The sequence below is a fragment of the Pristiophorus japonicus genome, chromosome 17, assembly GCF_044704955.1.
Source record: "Pristiophorus japonicus isolate sPriJap1 chromosome 17, sPriJap1.hap1, whole genome shotgun sequence".
Taxonomy (NCBI): domain Eukaryota; kingdom Metazoa; phylum Chordata; class Chondrichthyes; family Pristiophoridae; genus Pristiophorus; species Pristiophorus japonicus.
In genome coordinates, this window is record NC_091993.1 from 89,693,404 (window position 1) to 89,720,155 (window position 26,752).

The 26,752-nt window shown below is 42.1% G+C and overlaps 1 protein-coding gene across 2 annotated transcripts in view; it reads right to left on the reverse strand.

Annotated features, from left to right (window-relative positions):
* Nucleotides 1-984: 984 nt before the first annotated feature.
* The window catches only part of LOC139227849 (receptor-type tyrosine-protein phosphatase R-like), a 101,870-nt gene continuing 76,102 nt past the window's right edge, over nucleotides 985-26,752 (reverse strand). For both annotated transcript variants that reach the window (XM_070858930.1, XM_070858931.1), the window contains 7 exons: nucleotides 23,790-23,874; nucleotides 19,821-19,900; nucleotides 18,170-18,307; nucleotides 13,274-13,384; nucleotides 10,653-10,810; nucleotides 10,073-10,186; nucleotides 985-5,534 (listed from right to left, as the gene is read on the reverse strand). In XM_070858930.1, the coding sequence (XP_070715031.1) occupies nucleotides 5,426-5,534; nucleotides 10,073-10,186; nucleotides 10,653-10,810; nucleotides 13,274-13,384; nucleotides 18,170-18,307; nucleotides 19,821-19,900; nucleotides 23,790-23,874 (795 nt within the window). In that variant the 3' untranslated portion in view covers nucleotides 985-5,425. The remainder of the gene's footprint in view (nucleotides 5,535-10,072; nucleotides 10,187-10,652; nucleotides 10,811-13,273; nucleotides 13,385-18,169; nucleotides 18,308-19,820; nucleotides 19,901-23,789; nucleotides 23,875-26,752) is intronic.

Here is a 26,752-nt window from a genome sequence, read left to right on the forward strand (position 1 = left end):
CAGCAATTAACTCCATGCTGTTTTACGGTCCCTAAACCTTAGCTGTTGCCAAGCTATGAGCTCTCTTGACTGAGACAACTGGGGTGTGTCCCGATGAGGAGTGAGTGTGGACTCTATTATGGGACAAACAGCAACTATAGTTTTGTGACCTTTATCAGTAACTTCGGTGTCTTTTAAGCATTGTGATGGATTTCTGTGCAATGCAGACATCCAGCTGATATGTTGTTCTTCACAGTTCAGCTTTTCTATGCTATAACAGGATGTGCATGCTTACAAATGTAACTTTTAGTGCATTATTTTTTTGTTAGAAAGTGTTCAGAATTAAATAAACTGATATTGCACTGTTTGTCATTCATGTATCCTCTGTGCTTACACACGTTCACAGATCCAGCATCAACTATGTTTTCAGAATACAGTTAGTTACAGGGCATCGAAAGGTCTATTGGGCCCAATTGTAATAGTACTGTGTTCTGCACAGATGCAATCTTGTCAAAATTTTCATTGATATTGCATAAATATGCTTTAGTATCACCACTGTTTATGCTATATTGGGAGGAAGGAAGGGGATGTGTCGTCTAGTTCGGGGAAATTGAAATGTTTTTGGACTTTTGACAAAATTGCCTACTTGAAAAGTCTTGATTCTTATTGGATTAGATTGCAGGTTGCGGAACTTCTAAGAGCCTTTACCAAGAATATGCTGTAATTTGTAGGTATTAGGGAAAATTCAAATTAACATTAGTATGTTTCCTCACCGCAGACACATAACCGCCATAAAAGCTGATCATTTCAATCATTTAAAAAATAATTTGCCTCATTGTGCTCAATTGCTTGGGGACTCTAAGTAAAATTATGTTGATCCAGCATCAGGATTGAAAGCACAACCATAACCTGCTGAATAGTAACACAATGACAATGGCGATGTCATATAGAATAGCTTTTTATTTCATGTACTATAAATAGTATTCTTTGAAAATAACAGTCGAGAAGTTGGTACTTAAAAAGCATTTTTCACAACCTCAAAACAAGCTTCCTAATACAAAGGCAAACAGTAGTTTTATGTAATCATAATCAGCAGATTTTACCCACTATTTAACAAGAAACCTAAGAATAACATTCATTGATTTAAATGGCAGCTGTGCAGCCTGGCTTGGCTCTCCAGAATAATTAAAAATGAAACTGACAGATTCGATTGTCAAAACAGTTGTTGAATTCTTAGATGTGCGAAAAGAGTAAATGTACATCCACCATTGTTATGAAGTGCAACCCATATTGTCGTAAACCCTCCTCTCCCAACACATTAGCTCATGGGTCATGGAACTAGATGGGATTGAAAGAATACAAGTGTATATTTTTTTCAAGTTTTCCCTTCTGTACGATTGCAAAGATGCAACCAACATGGAAAAGGCATTATAAATGTTTTATTTTAGTTGAAAACACCTCTTTGCATTATCTGGGAAAGACTCCATCCAAACTGAACGTTTTTAAAAAGCCAGTGTCAAACTTTAAGCTGGATTTTTATTTCCACCACAGTTGTTGATGCACAGTGTGTCACAAGATCTTGGGTGCTATTTTGATGTTCCTTTTGTCGCATAAAGCTGTGTTCCATGCCTTCAAACAGGCACTAAACAATCCACTTGCACGGATTACTTCAACGTGCCAGAATTTCATGTGTGTGCAGCAGGAAAGAAATAGCCAGCCATAATGTAACACAAATGATCAAATCATTTCCTCCCTGTGACAAGAGGGAAAAAGGGAGATCCAGAGTGTCTCATTAATATCTTCTCCCATAGAGATATGCAAGGCCTGACAATCACAATAGGCAGCCCACCTTAGAGAAACGTTACTGACCACCCACTGAAGGCCTCGTCAACATGGATTGCTCCTCCCCTTTTTTGTAGCATGGGTCTGAGTAAACATTCCATAGAAAATGGGGAGCAGAAAAAGACTTTTGCTATGTGCCTTGCACAAAATGGACTGACTGTAAACTCGTTTCATAAACCAAATAGTATGTTGCCCTTAAACTGGATATCACAATTGTGCACTCAGGCAGTCTATTTATGTATGTGCAGCACTTGAGAGGTAGGGGAAGGTGATGCAAATTCACACTGGGTTGAGTGTTTCTTAAGTTTTGACTGCATTCAGTGAAGGAAAAATAGACCCCAAGTGCGAAAGTTTGGCCTCAAGGTTCCGGAGTGCCCAGTCTTGCTCTATAGTCTCACAACAAATCTCCCTTATTAATTTCCTAACTGCCCAATCACACAAGCAGACTTGGGAATAAAATTCCTGCTTTCAATAATTTTACAGAAAAGGAAAGTGTGAGTACAAAATGGAGAATCGTGCTGAGATTTCTTTTGCTAAAATGATTGACAGAAGGAACTTCATCCCCTTGTTTTTTTTGCTGGGTATAAAATTAGATTTGTCTATACAATGTAGGCACTATTGTGGTCTTGATAAATGAATCATGCTGTGCAAATGGAAGTGTCTTATCAATACAACATTGTAGCAGCAACACTCAAAGAAATAAGCCAAATAAAAATCATAACTTAATCAGCACATTCTTCAATCTTTGAAATGCTAAACAGAAGAGCACTAAATCTAATGTGCAAAATAGAATATTTTTAGTTTTGGTTTACAAAAAATAAAGATCCTAAACAAAATCTAGTCCCGAGTTCTTATCATCATTAGGTAAGGTACTGAAATGTAAAAAAACAAATATCATGTTTTTTTAATTGAAAAGCTGTAAAAACATTCATATTTTAGTTTGTAATATGAAAAGTACGTATAAAAATAAAGTGGTCTCTGTTTTGGAATTTTGCAAAGCATCATTTACAATAGCCTTCCATTTATCCTGACACTTATATAAAAAAAAATGGTGAAAATGAAATTAAGTTATATTTTACTAAAAAGGGATATGAATGAGGAACTAATAATGCAGTTACACTGAAGTAAACTTCTGCAGTAATATTCTACAAGTGCTTACTGATAAACGTGCGACGTACATAACAGTTAACAATAGTGTCAACTCCTATTAAATGTTGTACTGAATTGGTGCACCACTAAGCTATGTTACAGAATGGTAGGATTGTATCTGAAAATTTCCCACACTCACCAAGTTCCCAATCCAAGGTCCGGCTATCTGGGAGAAGCTTTTCCACAGGGAGAAGCTTTTCCACGGAGAAATTAGACTGGTGTTAAGATCAGTAACTAATTGATCTTGAGATGGTCTATGTATCTACCACCAAACAGTTTCAGAACAATAGTTGCAGAGACCTGGGAGCTGGTTGACCACTAATTCGCTTGTTGGGAATTAGTGCAATGTGTAGAGGAGCCTGAAAGAAGTGATGAAAATACATTGGATAATAGTTGCAGGGAGAATAAATTGATCTTTTAAAAAAAGTCAGTTCCTCACATTTTAAAAAATACGCTTGTGTACAATCTACCCTTAATTTGAATTATCTGTTAATCATGTGAAAAATGCCTACTGTGCTGCTTTATTAAAATGTCTTAATTCGAACTACCGGATAATCCAGATTCATTTCAAGCAAAATTTGACTTGATTGAACAGGAGTAGACTATAATGTAATACATTAAAAGAAACATTACTATGTTGCTAAATACTTAATTAAAAAACCATGTACCTGATAACTCTGGCACATTATGATGGTTTCTAAACCTTTACTGTATTAAAAGTAATGTTCAATTTATTCAATCACATGTATCTTCTTAATTCAACCCACTTAACTGGAAACCTGCTAATTTAATATTCAAGTTAACGGTTAGAAAACTGGGTTATTGGCAGATGGAAACCTCTGACCTTTGAAATTGGGTCATAACAACTGAAAACAAATACTAATGAGGGGAATATCAGTGAATAAATTGGTTATTTAGCAAATTGGGTATTGGTCAACGCTTAATGGTTTGTGATTGCATCCTCCCTCACCAAATGTATTCTCATATTCCAACAAGCACTTACACTTGTGTCTAGGACAGGATGGTCCAGCTTGTGGACATTTTCAGATTCCTTCAGTGCTGTTGGTTGTTCAATCCATCAGGAAATGCACATGAGTGATGGAAGAAAGAATTCTGCCACAGCCAATATTCTGTCCTTCAACCAAACAGTTGGCAGAGATTGTCACTTTTACCCATTGGGGGAATAAGAACATGACAGTCACATGAGAGTGACATTATAATTTGGCCTTCTTGACTCATACTTTAATGGATGTTCCACATACCTTTTGGAGTTTGAAATCCTATAGAAAAGATGGAATGTCATAAAAGACCATCCCTAGCCCTGAATTTCCCTTATTGTTCACCCTTCCAACCATGTACAGTTTTATTCCCTATAGAGTCAGACATAGAAAATATATCTACATTCCTGGACACAGACTATGTTTAGGTGGAGTATAATTTTAATAGTATTAGAGAAAGGGTGATTATTCTGGGACCATGTGTATGAATCATTGAAATATGCCTAAAATGTTGTGATGTCTTTGTGCTCTAAAAAGTGCAAATGAGTGGTATTAAGGCAATTTTATGTACTGTAGTCGCTCATCAATGTAAATGACTTAAAAAAAACAAAGTTCTACAATTGGCATTGTATTGATAGCACTGCATAGGGCGTTCTTTGAAGTTGGGCTGAGGCACTTTATGATGGCTCTTTGATGATTGTGGCACTTGCGGTGATGTGAATTATGCTAAGACGACTTCACTTCTGTTGCTAAACTTACAATAGTTAATACTTCATTCCCCACCAATGTAATCTTCCCAGTTCAAAAAACTTTTTGCAATGTAAGTAAATCAAATAATTTTCAAATTTGGTGCAGCCTTAACAGACTCCATCTATTAAATTTTGAGAGCATGATCCTGGATGAAATAAATCTCCATCCTTTTCATGTGTCCATCGAGTTCTCAAAGGTTTGTTAAATTGCAAATGCAGTGTAAAAGATAAATCGGATGAAAGCTTAGGAAGAACATAAGAAATAGGAGCAGGAGTAGGCCATTTGGCCCCTCAAACCTTATCCGCCATTCAATAACATCGTGGCTGATCTGATCTTGGTCTCAACTCCACTTTCCTGCCCGCTCCCCATAACCCTTGACTCCTGAGCCTGTAATCTAGTGGTAACCTGTAGCCGGGATTTCGAGTCCAAAAAGCAACTGGAGAAATGGTCAATACCTCAATCTGAATTGTTGCTAAATTTGCCACTGAGCCATCAGACGTGCATTGATATACATACCCGAAGTCCACAGTTAACACTTTACATTATAGATAAATGGAAGTCTATTGTACTATAAACATTAGAATGATGCAATTGCAGAAACATGTTTTTCTGTTGTCTCATTCATGATATTATACTCCTTTTATTTCCCTGGAGAAATGTTATTGGAAACATTCACCATTGCTTCATTAATTACAGAGAGATGCACTTCACTTTGAAGTTGAAGATGAATCAGACTTCTTGGAGTGATTGCTTTGATACAGATATAATGTTTGATGCAAGAATTGATATTGTTCACTTGTCTGGATCATTCCACCCCTAAAAAGATAGAAGTCAGGTAAGCCATATAATATTTACGAGACACATTCATAATAACTTTATACAGGCTATGATTTCCATAGGAGCAAAGAAATGGGAAGCGATTAACAAATTAATTTGGCCGCTAATTTCAGAAGGCAGGAACGGAGTTACATAAATGTTAACACGTCACAGTTTTGATTGTACAGACCAACCCTTTGCAGGTGTGCTGATACATTTTATAATAGAAGCGTAACCCAAAGTAACATTTTACACAGATTATGCAGGAATTAGAGGAATACAAACTGGGATTCTTGTGTAAAGGAACTGAAATATATTGCACAGAAATCTGTAACTATGTTTTTTTAAATAAAAAGACAATTAAGTGTTTATAGAAATTTAGTTAAAGAGAAATGTAGAAGTATTTTGACACCAGCTACATTTAAGGGAATTCAGAATTCTTACATTGTTTCCATCAGAGATTCAAGTGGCTACTTTTAAGCATAATTTCTTTTTAGATAGTTAGTGGATGAAATTTGATACTGCGGTAACAGCCACTCGCCAGGACATCCGGCGACAGGCGCGGAAGTCCCGGCCTGTGACCTATATTCAGGTTACCACCCACGAGAAAATATTATGCTGTACTTCCTCTCGGGGGTGGGAGCAGGGCGCAAAGCCACGTGAAATTTGCAGCGCTATGTGGTGAGACGCATAGTGCTGGCGCATAGACAGGGCCCTCCACGTCATTAAAGGGGAGGGCCAAGCTGCCGACTCTGCGGGCAGGAAATGGGACCATCGCTGGGCTGGCAGGGAGCAGGTACCATGGCAGCAGCCCGGCATACAAGCGCAGTGCCGGACTGCAAGATCGCGGCACAGGCCCCGCGATCTACCAACAAGAAGGCCACAATCGGTAAGTCGGCCATTATTTTTCCTGACGCACCTCCCCATTCATTTTCACCCCGCGAGCATGGCCCATGAAGCTGTCGTGGGCATCACCTGTGGCAGCTTCACGGGCGCTACCAAATTTTCGCTACAGGGCGAAAACTGTTTGCTGCACACGGTCATGTGACAATGTCATCGCCGGCGCAGCAGAGCGGGGAGCTACTGGTAGGAGCACTGCGCTAACGGTGACCACTGCCGCTAAACTCCAGCGGAATTTCGTGGGAGTCGGTAGTGGCGCCCTGCTGAAAAGTCCGTTGGGGGTGCTAACAGGAAACGTAAATGCTCCGAATTTTCCCCCCTTAATGTTCTGGGAAAGCTGTTGAACTTGGAAAAATGAGAATCTGTGGAATGCAATCCTTTATTCACTTTGGTGAGTATCAGCACCAAGCATTCCTACTTCAGATATAATGCAGCTAAATAGAGAGTAAAGCTTCCATAAGTATGTGCCTTAATCCTAATCTTGAACCCCTGCTGCACCAGTGTACATTTTTCCATTCCCCACACCAGTCATTCTTGTCTCCTGTCTGACAATGATTGTCGTGTCTGTATAAGACTATTGCAATTGGTACGGAGAAAAGGCTCACAATCCAAAAGTCTGGACCAGATTCCAATCCAGATCTTTTGAGAAAAATGATAATGTCTTAAACCACTGCACTATTACCTTCCTGTTTAACTATCCTCTGATTACAGTGTCAGCTGGTGATTGCTTCAGTCTGGAAAGCTAAGTCAGCGTCATTAACTATTCAAACTGTACCATTGGACTGAAGACTCGGCAATGTAACACTTTGTTCAAGAATGGAGGGGATAAACTGGGTAAATATGAGCCAGTATATCAGTTATAGGAAAACTCAAGATACACTTAGTGAGCATATAAAAATGCATGCATTAATTAAGAACAGCGAGCACAGCTAAATGTTAATCTGAGAGGTTTTTTTTAAGAAATGACTGATTTGGATTTCTGAGGAATTAAGTAGATGTCATGTATGTAGTTGTATTTTCAGAAAGCATTCTATAGGGTGTCTCACAAGAGGTTTATTAGAAAGAAAACAGTAGTATGGGAAAAGAGAAAATTGGTTGATGAGCAGGGAACAAACAATTAAAGTTTCTCAGTGGTCAGTTTTCAGTATACGTAAATGATTTGGATTTAGACATAGGAACACAAGGGTAGAGTTTCCACTTTAATTTCCAATTGTGCCCAGTTTTTTTCTTCGTACATGGGATGTGGACATTACTGGTAAGGCTGGCATTTGTTGCTCATCCCAAATTGCCCTTGAGAAGGCTGCCATCTTTGACCGCTGCAGTCCTTGTGGTACAATACTCCAATAGTGCTAACTTTTTCACCGCAGTTTGGTACAACTGAGTGACTTGCTCAGCTATTTCATAGGACAATTAAGAGTCAACCACATTGCTGTGGGTCTGGAGTCACATATAGGCCAGACCGAGTAAGGATGGCAGGTTTCTTCCCTAGAGGGCATTAGTGAACAAGTTGGGCTTTTATAACAATGGTCACCATTATTGATACTATTTAATTAACTGAATTTAAATTCCCCCAGCTGCTGTGTTGAACTCATGTCTCTGGATTATTCTTCCAGGCCTCTGGATTACTAGTCCAGTGACATAACCACTATGCTACCACGCCCCCTAGGTTAGGTGAGGATTCAAGTTTCCAGGTGAGGATTATTCAGTTGAATAATCACCAATGTAAAATTTTCAATAAACCAGTGCAATCAGGCAGAGTAATAGAACGTAATTGTTTATTTTTTTTTCTATTAAAAAGTAATCCTTGATACATTGAAGAGTGGTAACCTGGTGCAGTTTTATTAATATGGCTGAAAATGGGTTTATCACCAAAAATACCCATTTTTAATGTGTTCCGTCCTCCAAAATGTGCCGAATAGTTATTGTCTGTATGCCTAAGAAAATGAAAGCAATTTGAAGAGACTTCCTGAACCAGTGCAATCAGTGGAATCTTGCAATTTCAACATGCAGGCTTGGCCAGTTTTATGGGCACGGCCTGATCCGGAATCTTAAACCAATGTAAAAGATCGCGGAAAACACAAACTAGTGTTTTATGCCGTAACTTTAAAATGTCCCGATCTTAATGGGAATGAGGTCAAGAAAGCATGATATGGGTCTCATGGACAGCTCAGAAAGGACATGATGAGAGATACAAGAGACCTTAGAGAAAAACACGGGTTCAGGACTATGGTGGTGGTGGGGTCTTGGAGGAGGTTTGGCATGATGAGCAAGGGCAAGTAGAGGACGGTCTTAGTCTTACTAACTAAGAAGTTCATGAGCTTCTTGCACTTGTTGGAGATTAGGGAAGATGAACCAGTGAAGTTTATGGAGACAGTTGGTAGCGGTGAAAAGATCCTGGAGTGGTAAGTGGTTTTGACAGAGGAGAGTGAAACCTGTTAGTGCTTGATGTGCTCCTGCCAGATCTACTTATGGATGGCGGAACAGTTGTGTTGAATACACTTATGTCTACATCCTTTGGACTTAAAGGAGTGAAGATGGTGGTCATACCATTAGGACTGACTAGTGTGGGAGACTGCAAGGGTTTTATAGGGCTTCAAAAGTAATGGAGGGTGGTTGAGCAGATCAACAGCAGCAAAAGTTTTGTGGTAAATTGTGGGCCAAAGGCTAGATGGTTAGGAATTTGAAAGTGCATTAGTAAGTGACGTGGGGACTAGTTTATTCTGGGGTGGACACAGAAGGAATTGGGGTTGGAAGATGATATGAGTAGTGGAGGGTACCATGAAGTGGTCAGATACAGTGCCTTTTACATTCTCAGAACATCCTAAATCATGTTACAGCCAACAAATTTTCTTTTGAAATGTAGGCAGCTGCAGCGATGAATTTGCACGCAGGAAGCTCTCAGAAATAGAAATGAGAAAAAAATAATCAGTTAATCTGTTTTGCTGGTGTTGATTCAGGGATGAATCTTGACAAGGACAACTTTCTGATTTAAGTCCACCTCAACAGGCAGATGGCCCTTTGATTTAGCATCTCATCTGAACAATGGCATCTGCAACAATGCAGTATGTCCTCAGTACTGCACTGAAATGAAAAGCTAGATTATATGCTTAATCCTGGAATGGAGCTTTAAACCACAACCTTCTGAGTCTGAGATGAGAATTCTATGAACTGAGCTAAACTGACACTTTGTAAAATACATTTGGAGATCTCTCCATTCCGGTGACCACAGACTCAGTAAAATAAATGGCCACAAATTGCCAATCTTGTTCAGAAAAAGTTTAAGGATGGTTGGTGTGAGATTTAGAAAAAATGATATTGGTGAATAAGATGATGTTTATCTGAGGTTGAGATTATGGCATGTTGTTTGCAGCTAGTAGTGAAGTGTGCTGCATCTTACGTAAGAGTGCATGATGTTGACACGGGATGCTAAAAATGGAAGGGTTGCAGTCTAAAACATTTCTATCATAAGAACATAAGAAATAGGAGCAGGAATAGGCCATTCGGCCCCTCAAACCTGCTCCGTCATTCGATAAGATCATGGCTGATCTGATCATGGACTCTAGCCACCCCTTAAAGCACAAAACTTCTTAACTGCACATACTAGAAATCTTACTTTTGCTCGAAGCATCAACACTGACCTGTCTGTCCGCATCTGACACACAATTCCGAGAATGTCCACTTCACTGCTCTCTTTTATCTGTTGGCACCCGATGCTCGTCGCAATGAAACAGCCTGTCCTCCCAATCCCTGCACTAAATGCAATGGTTATTTTCATTATTAAAACCATAATGAGGTGGAAATTAATTACAAATCATAACAGTAATAAGTACAAAGTAAATGCAGTGAATTTAAATCGACTGCTGACATTCTGATGAAAGGGGAGTGCCTTTAACAAGCAATGTTTGTCAAAGTATTTTATGTTGCAATGTTATTGCATTGGCTGTATGATGGCCTTGTGATAGCAAGAATATATGTGACTGCTCAACTATTTTCCTTTCCTGACAACATAGATAATGTATCTTCAATACTTCTGTTACATTGCTTCAAAAAAAATTAGTATTTCTGTAATAAAATGCGAAATCGGGCAAAAACTGCACAAAATAGTCAAGTCTACATCTTCATTAACCCACCAAGTGCGAGGAACAGTTTATTTTCATGGCTTTTTCTATTTTGAATAGAATTGCTACAATTAGGAGTTACCTAAAAATGGTTTCTCACCTGCAATGAACTACAATGGGCCCCCTGTTTCCTGCCGTCTGTCTGTTTCCTTCTACCTCGTGTATGAGATCCAAGAGTGATTGTGCTGTATCTGGGGTCTTGTGATCTGGCCAGGATGAGTACCAGTAGTGCTTTACACTTCGAGACTGTTTTGCATCCTGAAAAGAAGTAAGTAATTTTAACTTCTGTCCTTATAGAGCCTTCTTGTCAAAGCCTGTGGAGATAATTACTGGTCCAAAACAAATTGCTCCTCCTTCCTCCAGTTTTCCCTTTCTGCTATGCATGCCCTCACACTCCAACTCTGAAATGCTAGCCAATGATTCTCTTGACCCTGTTATTAGATAGTACTTGGGAATGGCCTGCAGATCTGTGTCTCCTGTTATTTTCTTTCCCCCTGTCTGAGAATAGGTGCCTAGCTTCTACTTTTCACCTCAAAACAATATCTCCCAATGAAGAAATCAACCTTTATGTTTAGGGCACATAGTGTATTTGCTTCATGGGTTCTTTGCTTAACAATTCATAGCTACACATTTGCTGTAAAGAACTAGCTGGTTTATTAGCAAAGGTTTTAACAATCAAACTGAACACTACCAGTTCATCCACCAGGCTCACAACTGCGTGCCTCATCGTGGAGAACCTGAACTCGCATTAACTGGGGGTTTTAGTGAATCATGTGACTGGCTAAGCCACTCACAGTGCAACAGCTCCACAAGCCTGTGAGCATGCTCACAGGTGCATATGTTGCAGGCATTAGTACTTTTTATTTACAGCTTGTCTTGGCAACATTCAAGTAAGAAATCTTGTATTGCAGTTGTTTGGGTGAGCAGAGGTCTGTTGGTTCAAGTGCATGTTAAAGATTCCATGGGATTATTCAAAGAAGAGCACCGAGTTCTCCTGGTATCCCAGTGAAAATTCCTACATTCCTTCCTGAAAAAACACCACCAAACAACAGATGAATTGGTCATTGATCTTGTGTTTGTTTGTGGAACCTTGCTAGTAACGGAATGGATGCCACATTTGTCAAAGCACTTCAAAAAAATAATTTATTTTATGAAGCACGTTGAAATATTTCAACATGATAAGGTATTGTACAACTGCAACAACTATTATAAAACAAATATATTTATGAATGGCATGACTGTCCCATTAATCTTTTTAATAGAACCTCATGGTATTCATTCCCCTTCAATCGATTTATATGTGCTTTTTTGCATAGCAATTACAACATGGTTTGAGGCCATTTGGTTTTTATCCTCCACATAATTAGTAATCCATTTGCCGACCCTGTTCCATTTCCCAAATATTCCCTCTTCCTTCAATCACCTATCTAAACTATTCTTAAATGTTGACATAGTGTCTGTTTCAATCACTAACTCCAGTAGTCCATTAAACAGCCCTACAACCATCTGTGCAAAAAAAAACTGCTCTTTTTCTCGGTCTTAAGTCTCTTACATTTAATTATTGGGCTCAATTTTCCCCAATGCCATTTTTTGCCTTATTTGAAGAGTTATGCCCATTTTTTGGGGGCCCGACTACGCCCCCAAAAAAGTTGCAAGTTTCCCCGTTTTAACTTGTAAATGTGTCTGGCGCACATTGTCCTTAAGATCGGGTTGCCAGGGTAATGAGGGACACGCTGCAGGCTGATGCTGGAAAGTGAAACACACAAGACATTCTGCCAGCTCACAGCAACCTGCACAAGCAGGTTACCAACATGAAAATATGAAAGAGTCATTGTGTCAAAAGTAAATTGAATTGGAAAGGCCCCCCCCACCCCAGTTCCCCCAGAGCCTGTACCGCTCCTAGCCCAGGCAGAGCCATGATGCCAACTGGACAGAAGAGGCCAAGGGAATTTTTTTTTAATACCTATCAGAACTCCTGTCATCCAGGAGGAGGAGAAGGAGTGCTCCTCCAAGCTCTGCAAGGTATCCTTGGGTCTCCCCTGGTTGCGTTGGTACTGCTCCTAGCCTGGGCCGAAAGGCCTCCCTCACCCCGGAGCTGGCACCGCTCCTAGCCCAGGCCGAAAGGGTGGACTGAACAGACCAAAATCCCCAGATTAAAGTTAATTCAAGATTAAAGACAAAAAGGAGATTGTTACAGTACTACAGAACTGGGAAGTAAAAGAGGTTATAATTACCCTCTCTGTCTCCCTTTCTGCCACTGCTGTCCTGGCCGTGGAACTGGATCTTCTGTGCTGATTCTCTTACCTGCATTGATTTTGTTAATTGCCCAGAAGGTTTTTCAGAGCGGACACATACGCCGTCTTAAGAAAATCGTAATTGGCCAAACTTGCATAAATAGCCAGAATAGGTTCGGGTGGCAGGTTACGCCCCCAATGAGGTAAGAAAATCATGGCCTAAAAAAAACTAACCTAAGTGAAGTACGCTGGCACAAAAACTTTGAGGAAACTTGGAGATTTTAATTTACTCCAAAAAAAACTGCACACCAAAAGAAACGCGCAAATAAATGGGAAAAATTAAGCCCAATGTTATATCTACTTCCTTTTTTATATATTTCCTGTTGTTTTATACCCATCAATTAGCACCTCATAATTATTGATAGTGAATTTCATCTGCCATTTTCTGCTTGTGTTAACTGGGCTAATTTGATTATTTTTCCAGTACCTTAATGCTTAGATCCAGAATGGTGTACCCATCGCATTCCTTTAGATTGTTTACAACAACTTCAAACCTGCCAAAGGAGTCTTGTCTTTCTGGCCAATAGACAACACATTTCTGAAAATACAAGAAGCCTAGAGTAAGAGGAAAGGAAAAGACTTGCAATTATATAATATTAAGCGTGCTCATTAAGCTTTCTCAATGGTTTCAGTTGTAAGATTTCTTAAATTGTAATAGTGCACTTAAAATAAGAAAACAAGGCACTTTAAAATCAAATCTGCGCTGTAGTCGGAGCCCAGAGGTCGGAGGACAGCGGGAGCCCAGAGGTCGGAGGACAGCGGGAGCCCAGAGGTCGGGGGACAGCGGGAGCCCAGAGGTCGGGGGACAGCGGGAGCCCAGAGGTCGGAGGACAGCGGGAGCCCAGAGGTCGGAGGACAGCGAGAGCCCAGAGGTCGGAGGACAGCGAGAGCCCAGAGGTCGGGGGACAGCGGGAGCCCAGAGGACAATGGGAGATCGGAGGTTGGAGGACAGCGAGAGGTCGGAGGACAGCAGCAGGGTTGTGGCCCCGCAGCGGCGCAGCGCAGATCAGCAGTGGGGTCGTAGCCCAGGAGCAGCGTAGCATGGGTCAACAGCTAGTTTGTGAGACCGCCATTGTGTCCTCCGAAACCCATGGATAGAGGCCCTGGGGAAGGAGGAAGGAGGATAGTAGTGGTATGCGTGTGTGTATGAACTACGCCATACAGCAGAGCCTGGTCTCCAGTCGTCTTGGATCCCCTTGCCACTGGAACAAGAACTTATTCTGTCAAGCTGGTGATGTAGATGGTGTGCAATGGCCATCCCACGTTAAAAGAATTAACGCACAGGCATCTTCCACACTTTAAGATGAAGTTCGTGACCTGGAGCGACAGGACCCTCTTGGACAACCCTAACAGCAACAGACCAGAACACTGCACCGCTATCGTTGCCCGGGAACTTGGGGGCTTCAACACTGACATCGCCACCCTAAGCGAGACCCAGTGGGCAGAGGAAGGCCAGCTCAAAGAACAAGGTGATGGCTACACCTTCTTCTGGAAAGACAACCAAGAAGTAGAATGCCGCCTCCATTGGGTTGGCTTTGCCGTAAAAAAACAAATTAGTGGGCTATCTTAGAGACTCCCCTTGCGGGATAAATGAATGCCTCATGATTCTTCAGCTCACTCTAGTCCGGAACCAGTGCGATATGGTCTTCAACGCATATGTCCCAACACTGGAAGCTACAGACGAGACCAAAGAGGAATTCTACTCCAGCCTCGAACAATCCTGAGTGCCAACGAGCGACAAGCTGATCCTCCTTGGCGACTTCACCGCCAGAGTTGGAAAGGACACTGACCTCTGGGGAGTTGTGATCGGCAGAGAGGAGGTAGGGAAAGCCAACTTCAATAGCGCCCTCCTCCTGAAGAAATGCTTAGAACATGGCCTCATCATAACCAATACCCTGTTCCATCAGAAGGACAAATATAAAGCCTCATGGCAACACCCTCACTCCAAGCACTGGCATCTGCAAGACTACGTCATCGTCCGAGCGAGGGACAGCAAAGACGTGCGCATCACCCGCGCTATGACAGGAGCTGACGACTGCGGGATGGACCACTGCCTAATTTGCTCTGTCCTCACCATCAACATTGCCCCAAAACAGCAATGGCAACAGAAACAATGCCGCAGGAAAATCAATGCCGGTGCACTCAAAGATCCTGCTAAGAAAGTCCTATTCAGCCAGTGCCTCGCGACCAACCTGACGACTCCCAGTGAGTGACCCAGAGACGCAGAGTGTCCACAGTGTCTGGTCAACCCTCAAGGCTTCCACAATCAGCACCTGCGAAGAGATGCTCGATCACTCGACCAGGAAACACCAAGACTGGTTCGACGAGAACGACCAGGAAATCCAGGAACTAGTATGCCGCAAGCGCAAGACACTCTTGGACTGGAAGCAACAACACAACTCGAGGGTAAGAAAGCAGCTCTACAGGCGTCTGAAGGCTGAGCTCCAACAGAAAACCCATGACCTAAAGAACAGATAGTGGGTGGAGTAAGCTCAAGAAATCCAGCAGCTAGCCGACAAGCATAACGTGCGAGGATTCTTCAGCGCAATCAAGATGACCGACAGCCCAAGCACCGAAGGCCCTTCCCCATTACTGGCTAAGAACGGAGAGGTACTCATCAAGGACAGAGAGGCAGTCAGTGCCCGCTGGAAGGAACACTTCGAGGATCTCCTCAACCGAGACTCTGTCTTCGACGTGAGTGTCCTCGACTCCATCCCACAGCATGTCACCCGCCACCATTTCAGAACAATCCCAGCCCGGCACAAAGTTGAAAAGGCTATCCGATAATTGAAGAACAAGTTATCAGGAGCAGATAGAATCCCTGCCAAAGCACTAAAACATGGCGGAGAAGCACTACTGGCGTGAATCCATGACCTCATCTTTCTTATCTGGAAGGAGGAGATCATGCCAGGAGATCTCAGAGATGCTGTAATCGTGTCCATCTTCAAGAAAGGTGAAAGTCCGACTGCGGTAACTACAGAGGAATCTCTCTGCTGTCGAACACCAGGAAAGTCATCGCAAGAATCCTCCTGAATCGCCTTCTTCCCATGGCTGAAGAACTCTTCCCAGAATTGTAATGCGGATTCCGCCCTCTAAGGGCACAATGGACATGATCTTCACCATGCGGCAGATACAAGAGAAATGCAGGGAACAGTACCAAACCCTGTACATGGCCTTCTTCAACCTCACAAAAGCCTTCAACACTGTCAACCGTGAGGGATTATGTAGCGTCCTCCTCAGATTCGGCTGCCCTCAAAAGTTTGTCACTATTCTCTGCCTGCTCCACGATGACATGCAAGCCCTGATCCTGACCAACGGATCCACCACAGACCCATTCCATGTTCAAGCAAGGCTGTGTCATCGCACCAACGCTCTTCTCAATCTTCCTTGCTGCAATGCTCCATCTCGCCTTCAGCAAACTCCCCGCTGGAGTGGAGCTAAATTACAGGACAAACGGGAATCTGTTCAACCTCCGCCACCTCCAGGCCAGATCCAAGGACATCCCATCCTCCGTCATCGAACGACAGTACGCAGACGACGCCTGCGTCTGCACACACTCGGAGGCTGAACTCCAATCCATCGTTAACACCTTCAACGAGGCGTACGAGAGCATGGACCTGACACTAAACATCTGTAAGACAAAGGTTCTCTACCAACCTGCCTCCACCACACAGCACTGCTCCCCGGTTAACAAAATTGACGATGAGGCCTGGACAACATGGACCATTTTCCATGCCTCAGGTGCCTACTGTCAACAAGGGCAGACATCAGCAACGAGGTCCAACACTGCCTTCAGTGTGCCACTGCAGTCTTCGGGCACCTGAGAAAGAGAGTGTTTAAAGACCAGGACCTCAAACCCGGCACCAAGCTCATGGTCTACAGAGCAGTGGTGATACCCGCCCTGCTATATAGCTCAGAGACATGGACCGTGCACAGCAGGCACCTCAAAACACTAGAGAAGTACCACCAACGCTGCCTCTGCAAGATCCTGCAAATCCATTGGCAGGCTAAGCGCACCAACATCAGTGTCTTCACTCAGGCCAATATCCCCAGCATCGAAGCACTGACCACGCTTGATCAGCTCCGCTGGATGAGCCACATCGCCCGCATGCCTGACTCGAGACTCCCAAAACAAGCGCTCTACTTGGAGCTCCAACACGGCAAGCGAGCCCCAGGTGGGCAGAGGAAATGCTTCAAGGACACCCTCAAAGCCTCCTTGAAAAAATGTAACATCCCCACCACCTGGGAATCCCTGGCCCAAGACCGCCCAAAGTGGAGGAAAAGCATAGGGAAGATGCTGAACACCTCGAGTCTCTTTGCCGAGAGCAAGCTGAAGCCAAGCGTCAACAGCGGAAGGAGCGTGTGGCAACCCGGGCACCCCACCAACCCGTTCCTTCAACCACCGTCTGCCCCACTTGTAACATAGACTGTAGTTCCCGCATTGGATTCTTCAGTCACCTGAGAACTCATTTCTAGTGTGGAAACAAGTCATCCTCAACTCCTATGATGATGATCTAATTATTGCAGCTAATATTGTATCTGACTATGGCCTTGTTACAATTTGTTTAATTAACATCTGTTGCACAATAAGAGGGGTATTGTCCTCTTTGAGACAGGCCCTGCCCCTCCGTATCCACTCCAACCCCAGCCATTTCCCTGGGTCAGGGCTCATTAAGTATGCACAATGGGATTCCTGCCCGAATCCCAATCAGTGCACAGGAGGAAACTCCAGTGTGCTGCAGGAGGGACACTGCCGCAGCACTACAAGATCCAGGAAGGAGGCCTTAAAGGGTTAGAAACACCCCAAAGATTTTAAACCGAGACCCACTAAATCCTCACCAGAGACTCGGGACAGAATGGAGGAATGAGGAGGTTGCTAAAAGAACCCTTCCCTCCATGGGAGCACTTCAGGGCATTTACTACTGCTGCCCATAACGACTCCCAGAAAGCAGCAGTGACAAAAAGTCTTAAAACCACTGGGGCCAGAATCTCACCCCACCCCATCATCATCTGTTTGTGGCGGGCAGGGAAGGAGTGGGTGGGGTCAAGGTGTGGCACATCCCGAAAGGGGCACTAAGCAGATGGTAGTTCATATTGCTCTATTTTGCCTGTGTGTGTGCCACAAAGCTACATGATTTTGAGTTTGATCATGGGAGGAAAGTTCACCCTCCCTCCCCCCACCCTTGCCTTCCCCAAGTAATTCCTTTCCACAACATTAAAATCAGTTTTCCACAGGGAAACCATCTTACCACAGACATAAATCTTAGAACTCTGTTATTGTTTTAATGTGGAATGAAGTAAAGGAGCTGTTATATGCATGTACCTCATTCTTCTCTTTTAGCTTTGTAATCATCACAATTATAGGACAATCTTCTTGCCAAACCATCTCCCAGAAGTCATTTACTGTATTTACCATGGGGCCCTGGGTAGCAATGTATGCTTTCTCCTTTTCTCCATATCCCTGTGTGAAAGAGATAAACATAGATGATCATAACCAGATGCCATTTAATAACAGGTTCACATGTACGAAACTCTATCTGGTTTGCTCAGGAGGTTGAAATCCTATAGGAAAAGACAGGAGATCAATGCTCACAATGGCCCAAATTTCCCCAGGGGTTGCTGCGTTTTTTTTTGGAGCAACTTGATTTTTCTGGAGTATCTTTTTAGTTACAATTCTGGCCATTTAATTTGCGCCAGTGTAGGTGAGTTAGTTAGGTTTTATTTTTAGTTTATTTTTTTCCAAAAGGCAGCGTTACCAGCCATTTACGCCTGTTTTGGCCATTTAAGCAAGTTTAGCCAGCTAAAAGTTAGTCCAAACTAACTTAGGCCAGCGTAAGTGGGCACTCTTTTACGTTCAGAAAAACCTTGTGGTGACTTAAGAAATCAGCGCAGGCAGCCAGAGATAGCGGGGGGAAGGGGACCTTGCAAAACACTAAACAACTTCACAACAACATTAAAGAAGCATAAATACATTTAAAGCACCAAGCACTAAACAAAGCAGTACATTTGCACCAACCACTAAGCACAAAAAGTAATAAGCAATTAATTAACAAATAAAAAATAGTAGGAACCCTGCACCTAAAGCACCAAGACCAAAGTAATAAGCAGTCAATCAATCAGTAAATAACAAATAAAAAATAGAAGTCCTACCTTAGGGAACGCAGCGGGCCGCCGATGAGGGAGCCCATTCGGCCAGGAACGGTGTGCTTCGGGCCCCTCCCACACAGCCTGCAGCACGCACTCACAGACTCTAGCGCGTATGTGCAGAGGTCCCGGCACGTTTTTCAGCACCGGGACCTGGCTCCGCCCCTAATCCACTGGGCCACGCTACGCCACCACCGAGGAGAGGCTGGGGAGCGGCCAAAATCAGGAGGAAGATTTTCGGCGCTCTTGGAGACAGACAAAAGCGGCATACCTCGGATGAGGGCGCCAGAAAAAGGGGTTGGGGAAATTTGAGCCCAATAACACAGTGACACAAACAACACTATACTGGAGTGAATTGAAAAGCTAGTATAAATCATTATACTTAAAAAGAATTCCTTGTATAGCCAGGTTAGAAACCACATCTATTGAAAGAAGAAATTTAAAGTCAAATTAAAAACAATGGAGGTTTGCCTTTAAATTGGGGAAGGGATCCGGGACAATGGAAATAGGCAGGGTAATGGGGGGTGAGTAGCCTTGGAAGGGTCAGAGACAGACCGTAGAACAAACAGGACAGAAGATCAAGGCCATGTTTAAATGGTACAATTGCATTAGATGAGGAAGTTAAATATAGACAACAATGTCTACTCATTACTAATGTGGGCTAGATGGTTAGGAATTTAGAATTTGTTAAGTACTTGTCCAAAGGGTAGATGTGCAAAATTAATGCTGAGCTCAGTTAAACTGAGCTAAAATCTACACCAATAATTTGCTGACCTTAGAATGGAGCAATTTGCTATTTTGCTGATACCGTGAAAAGAAAGTCACCTTACCCTAATGTAGTTAGCGTTAATGTAGGAGCTCAGGTGATTATCGTGCTTCCCCGATGTGAGGCAGACTCGGGTCTGTGGATCTAAAGAAGGGAAAAACAATTTTAAAAAGCATATTAGGAAAGTCTAGCATTGCAGTACCATTTCTGTTCAGCCAAAACCTTAAAAAATCATCCAGAGTAAAACCATTCAGAAATCTGAGTGGACGCAGTGGAGAAGAATACCTTTTACCTTTAGAGTTAGAGATGTCATTTGGTGTCTGCACTGGGAGTCCCAGTTGGCCAATGATACTGGATGGCATTGCTATTACAGATATGAACAGTACCGAATAAATCACAGATTGAGGTAGTTCACAAAGTGGCAAAAGTGAAATTAGCCTGGAATGGCCAGTTCTCAATGGACAGAAATTAGTCTGCACAAAACAATCTAATTTGGCTGCTATTGGATAACCTTATGTGGAAAACATCAGTGTATGTTTTTCTAATTTGGGGGATTAATCACAATGGAGAGAATTTCTTCAATCCTCTCCATTGATGCAGTGGGGAGGCAACTCTGCCCGGTCGAGCAGGAACTCTAAGCTGAGCTGAGAGTGCTTGATGCCTACATTGGGTATCAAAAAAATAAAATTTCAACTGATCTTGATGATGAAAAATGTGATGTACAACAAATACAAATTATTAGTGAATAGTAATGAAACAAGAAACCTATAAATACATTACTGCGTTGTGCCTTTCAGAAATAAAAAGGGCACATGAATAATATGCAAAACTTCTTAGCAATTCTGTAGCCTGCACAGCGAGACAAGTGCTGGAAAATGAGTCATTTAGGATGCAAACTAAATATTCCTGAAAACAATGGTACTGCTCACTGTCGGTAGAAGTACACGGGACTGCTTATTGACCAATTTGCTGCACACCATTTTTCACCTTTCACTCAACAATTTCAGCTAAACAAGTGCTCAACAAAAACATATCCACTACTCTTTCGCTGTAAAATGGTGCTTTTCACATGTGATAATTGAGATGCATTCTGTCATGGGAGTTCCAATAATATGGCATAAATATAATGCCAAAAACTGGGAATCTTGTAAGGCTTCACAACAAACACAATGTTGAAACTTAAAAATTAAGTTGGGCAAAGTTTTACACAAGACAGCATTAGATGTTAAATTGTGCTGCTCGCCAGATAGCATTTGTCCACAGATCGAAGACTTCTCATGAGCATTCAAAACAAAGGTAACTGGGACCATGTTTTGCTTAAATGAGAATTGCACTTGAGTTCCAATTGGATAAAGAATTCTGTGATTACATGATTTGCTATGTAGAGATCAGACTTATTCCTAGATGACAGATCTTTATCTGAAGTTTATTATTTTTTGCTTAAACATTTTATCAAGCTCTGTCTAGTTTATTTTTTTTATATTGCCCGACCTGTTGTATTTAGTTAATCTGATTTGCACGTGACCAGGATTGGTTTCTTTTTCCTTCACGTGTGCTCTGGTCTGATATTTAGTTAAATAGATTTTTAAGAGTTTTGATTTTGTGTGTGTGCTTGTGATCAGGTTTGGTGTATTTAATGTGATTACTATACCCAGAGCTGATTTTATGTGTGTGTGTTTACGCCTAAGTTTGATGGATGTATTAATTTGATTTATAGTTCCCGAGATATCATTTTACCTATATGCTCGCTGACACAGGTCTAATCTTTTATTTGTTTATTTGCTTATTGTGGTTTCTTATTTGCATGGCCCAGTGTTAGAAAAAGGAACATAAGTGGAAATGAAAGTAGTGGCTGTTCCGGATGAAAACCTAAGTATTGAGAAGTAAAACTGAGAGAAAGATAAACACATAACCAGATATTAAATGTGATTTACAGAAACAAATGAATATAAAAATGAAAGACATTAGGGGCCAAAATTGCCCAGTGGCCCATACAGGAGCTGTAACCTTCCCAGCCCGGCTCAGTTAATGCCCGGGCCGGAAGTCTCGCCCACGGTGTGGAAATTCCCTTTAGCGCCCCTCAAACCAAGCGCCTGAGACAGCGCTCCACCTCGTTGGAGGGGCGCTCCCGAGGCATCCGTGCAGCGCTGAACAGGTCAGTGCCAAGCGGCTGCTCTGCGTAGCAGTGACGCACCACAAAGCCCCACCCCTTCATTTAAAGGGGACGACGGCTGCGGACTCTGCACGGCCCTTTGGTAGCCAACACTGGGCCACCAAGGACAATCTCGACAGGGCCAGCAGCCCAGCATGCAAAGAGGAGGCTGCACAATGGCGGCCCGGTCGACACGAGGGAAAAGTCGGCCGACAAAAAAAAAAAAATGGTGGCCCGGTGCGCACACAGCCTCCCTGGGTGGATGTCTGTGCTCTGCGAAGCAGACACGGACACAGACATCAGCCTTGACAGCCTCGCGTCCTGTGGGGCAATTTCCCCCACGGGGCGCAAAGGGGTCAGCGTGGGGCAGTGAGGGGTTGGCACGCACGGCCCGGGGCGTACATCACAGGGATGCGGCGCAAACTGCAAATTGCCCCAAAATCGCGGGGGCAATTTCGCTCCAGGCGCCACTACTGCCCAGCTCCGGGCAAAAAGTCAATTGCGCCTGTTGGCGCCTACCAGTGGCGCTAACAGGGTGCAACAAAGGGGCAATTTTGACCCCTCGATGTATGACTTTAAATATGATAATGCCACACCTGTTGAATTTTCTGCATCCATGAGAAGCTGCACCCACTGAAGGTGTGTGTGTGTTGACCCAAATTTCAGTTTTAATTATATGGTGTTTTTTTAATTGAGTGTTCTATAACTTTTAGAACTTTTATTTTCAAATTTAGTACAAATATATATTATCCTGGATAATATGTCTGAGTTATGGTATAACTTTGCTCATCCAGAGTTGCCCTTGAGAAGTTGGTGGTAGGCGGCCTTCTTGAACTGCTGCAGTCCAAGATGTGAAAGTACTCCCTCAATGCTGTTGGAATTCAATGATTTTGCCCCAGCGACGATGAAGGAATGACAAAATATGTCCAAGTCAGGATGGTGTGTGACTTTGGAGTGGAATGTGGAGGTGATGGTGTTCCAACGCACCTTATCTTTCTAGATGGTGGAGGACCCGTGTTTGGAAAATGTTCTCATAGAAGCTATAGCGAGATGCTGCAGTGCATACTGTAGATAGTGCACACTGCAGCCACGGTACACCGGCGGTGATGGAGTTGATGTATACAACAAGTACTGTAGCTAAGTGAATAAAATTCACCAGATTGCATTGCCTCTCTAGTCCTCACTGTATAAATATAAAATGGATACAAGAATTAAATATGCTGACCAGTGGTAATCGATACTGAAATCAAGGATGTTGTCTATCATGTTTATTCCATGAGTGAAGAAGATGGCATAACCAATGAATCCACTGATTTCCTACCTTACAACAGTGACTACACTTTAGAAGTTAGATATTGTCAGTAAAGTACTTTGGAACACACCAAGGTCGTCTAAATATGTTCTTCCCTTCTTTCCTACGTTCCTCTTTTTCTCCTTTTCCCTCTCTCTCTGCCTCTCTCTCTCTTTCTTGCTTTCACTTTCTTTCTCTCTTTCAATCTCGCTTTCTTTCTCTCTCTTATTTGATAAAATTATTAAATACTAGTCAATATTAGTTTTTAATAAAAGGAGAGATTCTGTGAATTGTTTTCACCAGTGAAAACATACCAGTCAAGATGCTATTTCCAATTTTAATTGCTCAGTTCAATGAAGAGCAAAGAACACCAATAATTTTGCTTTGGTAATAGTATTGTCCAATAGACATGCTTCTATGTCCAATAGTTCTGACTGTCTGGCCTGGTATAGGTGTTCTTCACAATCAGTCAATTACATTTCTCATTCAAATTCCCATCTCCACAAGTTTACAGAATGGAATCTTTGATAAATTGCACCAATTTCCCATTAAGATTGCTAATGTTACATTTCTTTAAACATCAGACTTACTTGGTAGAATAGTTTTATATCTGTTTTTAGAAGCATGCCCTGGGATATTCAATTCGTCGGGTTCAATAAAATTGGGTGGAATTTTCTAAAAGGGAGAAAAAGGACATGTCAAAATGAGGTCTGAATTTTTGTACGGTTTAGAGGCCGAGTGAAGTATTAACATTCAAGTACAGTACAGAGCTCCTGAGAATTTTACTGTTAAAATTGTGCTGGCTAAAGAAATTTAAGCACAGTAAATTTACTTAAGTGTCCAACTTGAACAATGTTCTCTGGTATAATTGGAAGATTGGGGGTTCTGTTCCCCAGGCCTCAGCAATCGCAGTATGCTATTTGGGACATAATTCACGAAATATGTTAACATTTAGAGGTAAGGAAAGCAATGTGTGAAATGGTGCAGAGCTGTACATTTCAGGAAAGTCTAAAGTTATATCCCTGGCTCAGCAAGGCCAGCAATAGGAAGCGCACACCTGGAGCTATAACCTCATAGGATTTTGCATCTTTACAAGAGGAGGCTATAAAATTGTGGCTGGACAGAGAAGAACAAAATCTTCTTTGGGCTGAGAGATTATAATTTCAGAATACATTCACAGTATATTTACCAACATAGAAGTAGACAATCACTACTTTAATATCAGTTGTGATGTGCACTTTACTTGATTCTGAACTGAGAGTGGTATCTCAGTAATGAGTAGTCACTCCACAACACCCAGTGACATTATTGTTCTCCGGGTGACAATGATGTAAATAATTAGGCTCACTAATGGCATTCATATTTTTAATGCTCCATTTATTCGTGTGTGACTCCGGAACCCATTCATCTCTACTTAAAAGTATTTTTTCTTTAATGTTGTAACTACATAATATTTGCAATAAATATAGAAAATGCTGGAAATACTTTGCAGATCAGGCAGCATCTGTGAAGAGAGTAACAGAGTTAATATTTTTCCAGGTCTGACCTTGAACATTAACTCTGTTTCTCTCTCCACAGACACAGCCTGACCTGCTGAGTGTTTCCAGCATTTGCTGTTTTTATTTCAAATTTCCAGCAACTGCAGTATTTTGCTTTTGACATTATATTTGTAGTTCTGTGTATATATATTTTCCATCATCCTATTTTATTTCCATATAATATATCTAATGATTCTTCAAGATACTGGTCAACACTGAACCTTTAATCTGTCATTTAATTTAATTTCTTCACTTTCCCTTTTTAATTTAGTTTCACCACTCTTTTTTTTTATTTAGTTATTAATTCCACAATCTTTACCATTCATTCCTTATGCTATGCCATTGAGCTGCACCCACCACTGTGACCTGACACTATCACACAACAGTGAATCTGTGCATCCTGATAAACCTGAGTCTGTCTCGATTTCTATTGTGGAATGGTGACTGAGCCTAAAGGAAGGAAGAGAATAACCAAGTATGGTCAGTAGATGGAGCTAATGTCTGGTCAAACAATTGTTCAGTACACCAGTCAAAGCGACATGTGCAACAGTACCATAGAAGGGGCCTATTGAGTCATAGTTATTTGCAGTGAGGCTCATATTTAACTGCTAAAAATAAACATAGCTCCATCTGTTTAAATGAGTTGCAATTTGTCACTTTCATTTTGATCATAAGTCCGCTCCTGGTGCTGTCAGTTCTGGTCATGTCTGTCAAATATTTGACATCTTCTTACAATGTTAGACTTGAATTCATCACTTCATGATACTCATAAGTTTCTGCTTTTTTGTTCGAATTGCCCACTTCATGAGTATCTCTACACCAGATTGATTCCTGCGATGAAAGGATTGTCCTATGAGGAGAGATTGAGTAGAAAGGGTCTATGCTCTCTGGAGTTTAGAAGAATGAGAGGTGATCTCATTGAAATATCGAAGATTCTGAGGGGGATTGACAGGGTAGATGCTGAGATTTATTTCTTCCGGCTGGCTGGAGAGTCTAGAACTAGGGGGCATAGTCTCAGGATAAGGGGTCGGCCATTTTAGACTGAGATGAGGAAGAATTTCTTCACTCAGAGGGTTGGGAATCTTTGGAATTCTCTATCCCAAAAGGCTGTGGGTGTCGAGTCATTGAGTATAGTCAAGGCTGAGATAAATAGATTTTTGGACTCTAGGGGAATCAAGGGATATGGGGATTGGAGTTGAGGTCGAAGATCAGCCATGATGTTATTGAATGGTGGAGCAGGTTCGAGGGGTGTATAGCATAATCCTGCTCCTAATATGTTCTTGTGTTCTGATAAGATTCTGTTGCTATGTCACTTAGAATGAAGGGGGATTTACAGTATACTGACCTAATGTTCACTGCATCCATTCACTTAGAGCACTATCTAAATTAGCAACCATAAAATTATCTCGCTGATATTTTCTTGTAGCATTCATTATTTTAAGCGCATTTATTTTGATGAATTTTGCACTCAACAAGGTGGGGAGATGAGTTTTCAGGACTTGAACCATTTCTTCCCTGCTTTTTCACCACCATGAAGAACCATATGTATTTATAGGGCTAAGTGGCACAGTACTTGTCTACTCCATCAGTCTGTGTCTACAGCGGTCGGAGACAGGTTTGTGTCAATAATTTTACCCTGTTGGTTTATGGAATGGTGTGCAGGAACAAAAAAAACCACAGAGACATAATCACAGCAATGAGACCATGACCACCATTATTGTATTCCTAACAAAGATGAGACTGCACACAGGGAGTTAAAGTAACAGTGACCTCAGTCTATATTAAGACACTCCAGAGTGAGGAACAGGCCTTAGGGGCCAGCTTATATACAGTACTCCCAAGGGATGCTGGGATCCCTTGGGACTTCAGGGGATGCGCTCCCTGGTGGCGGAACATGGGAGTGCATGCTTTACAGATACACGTCACTCCCCTGAAAAGTCAAAATGAAAACTATTTACAAGGTGAGGCGGTCGGGAGTCTTTTTTTCCCTGGTGGACCGCCTCGGTACCAATGTC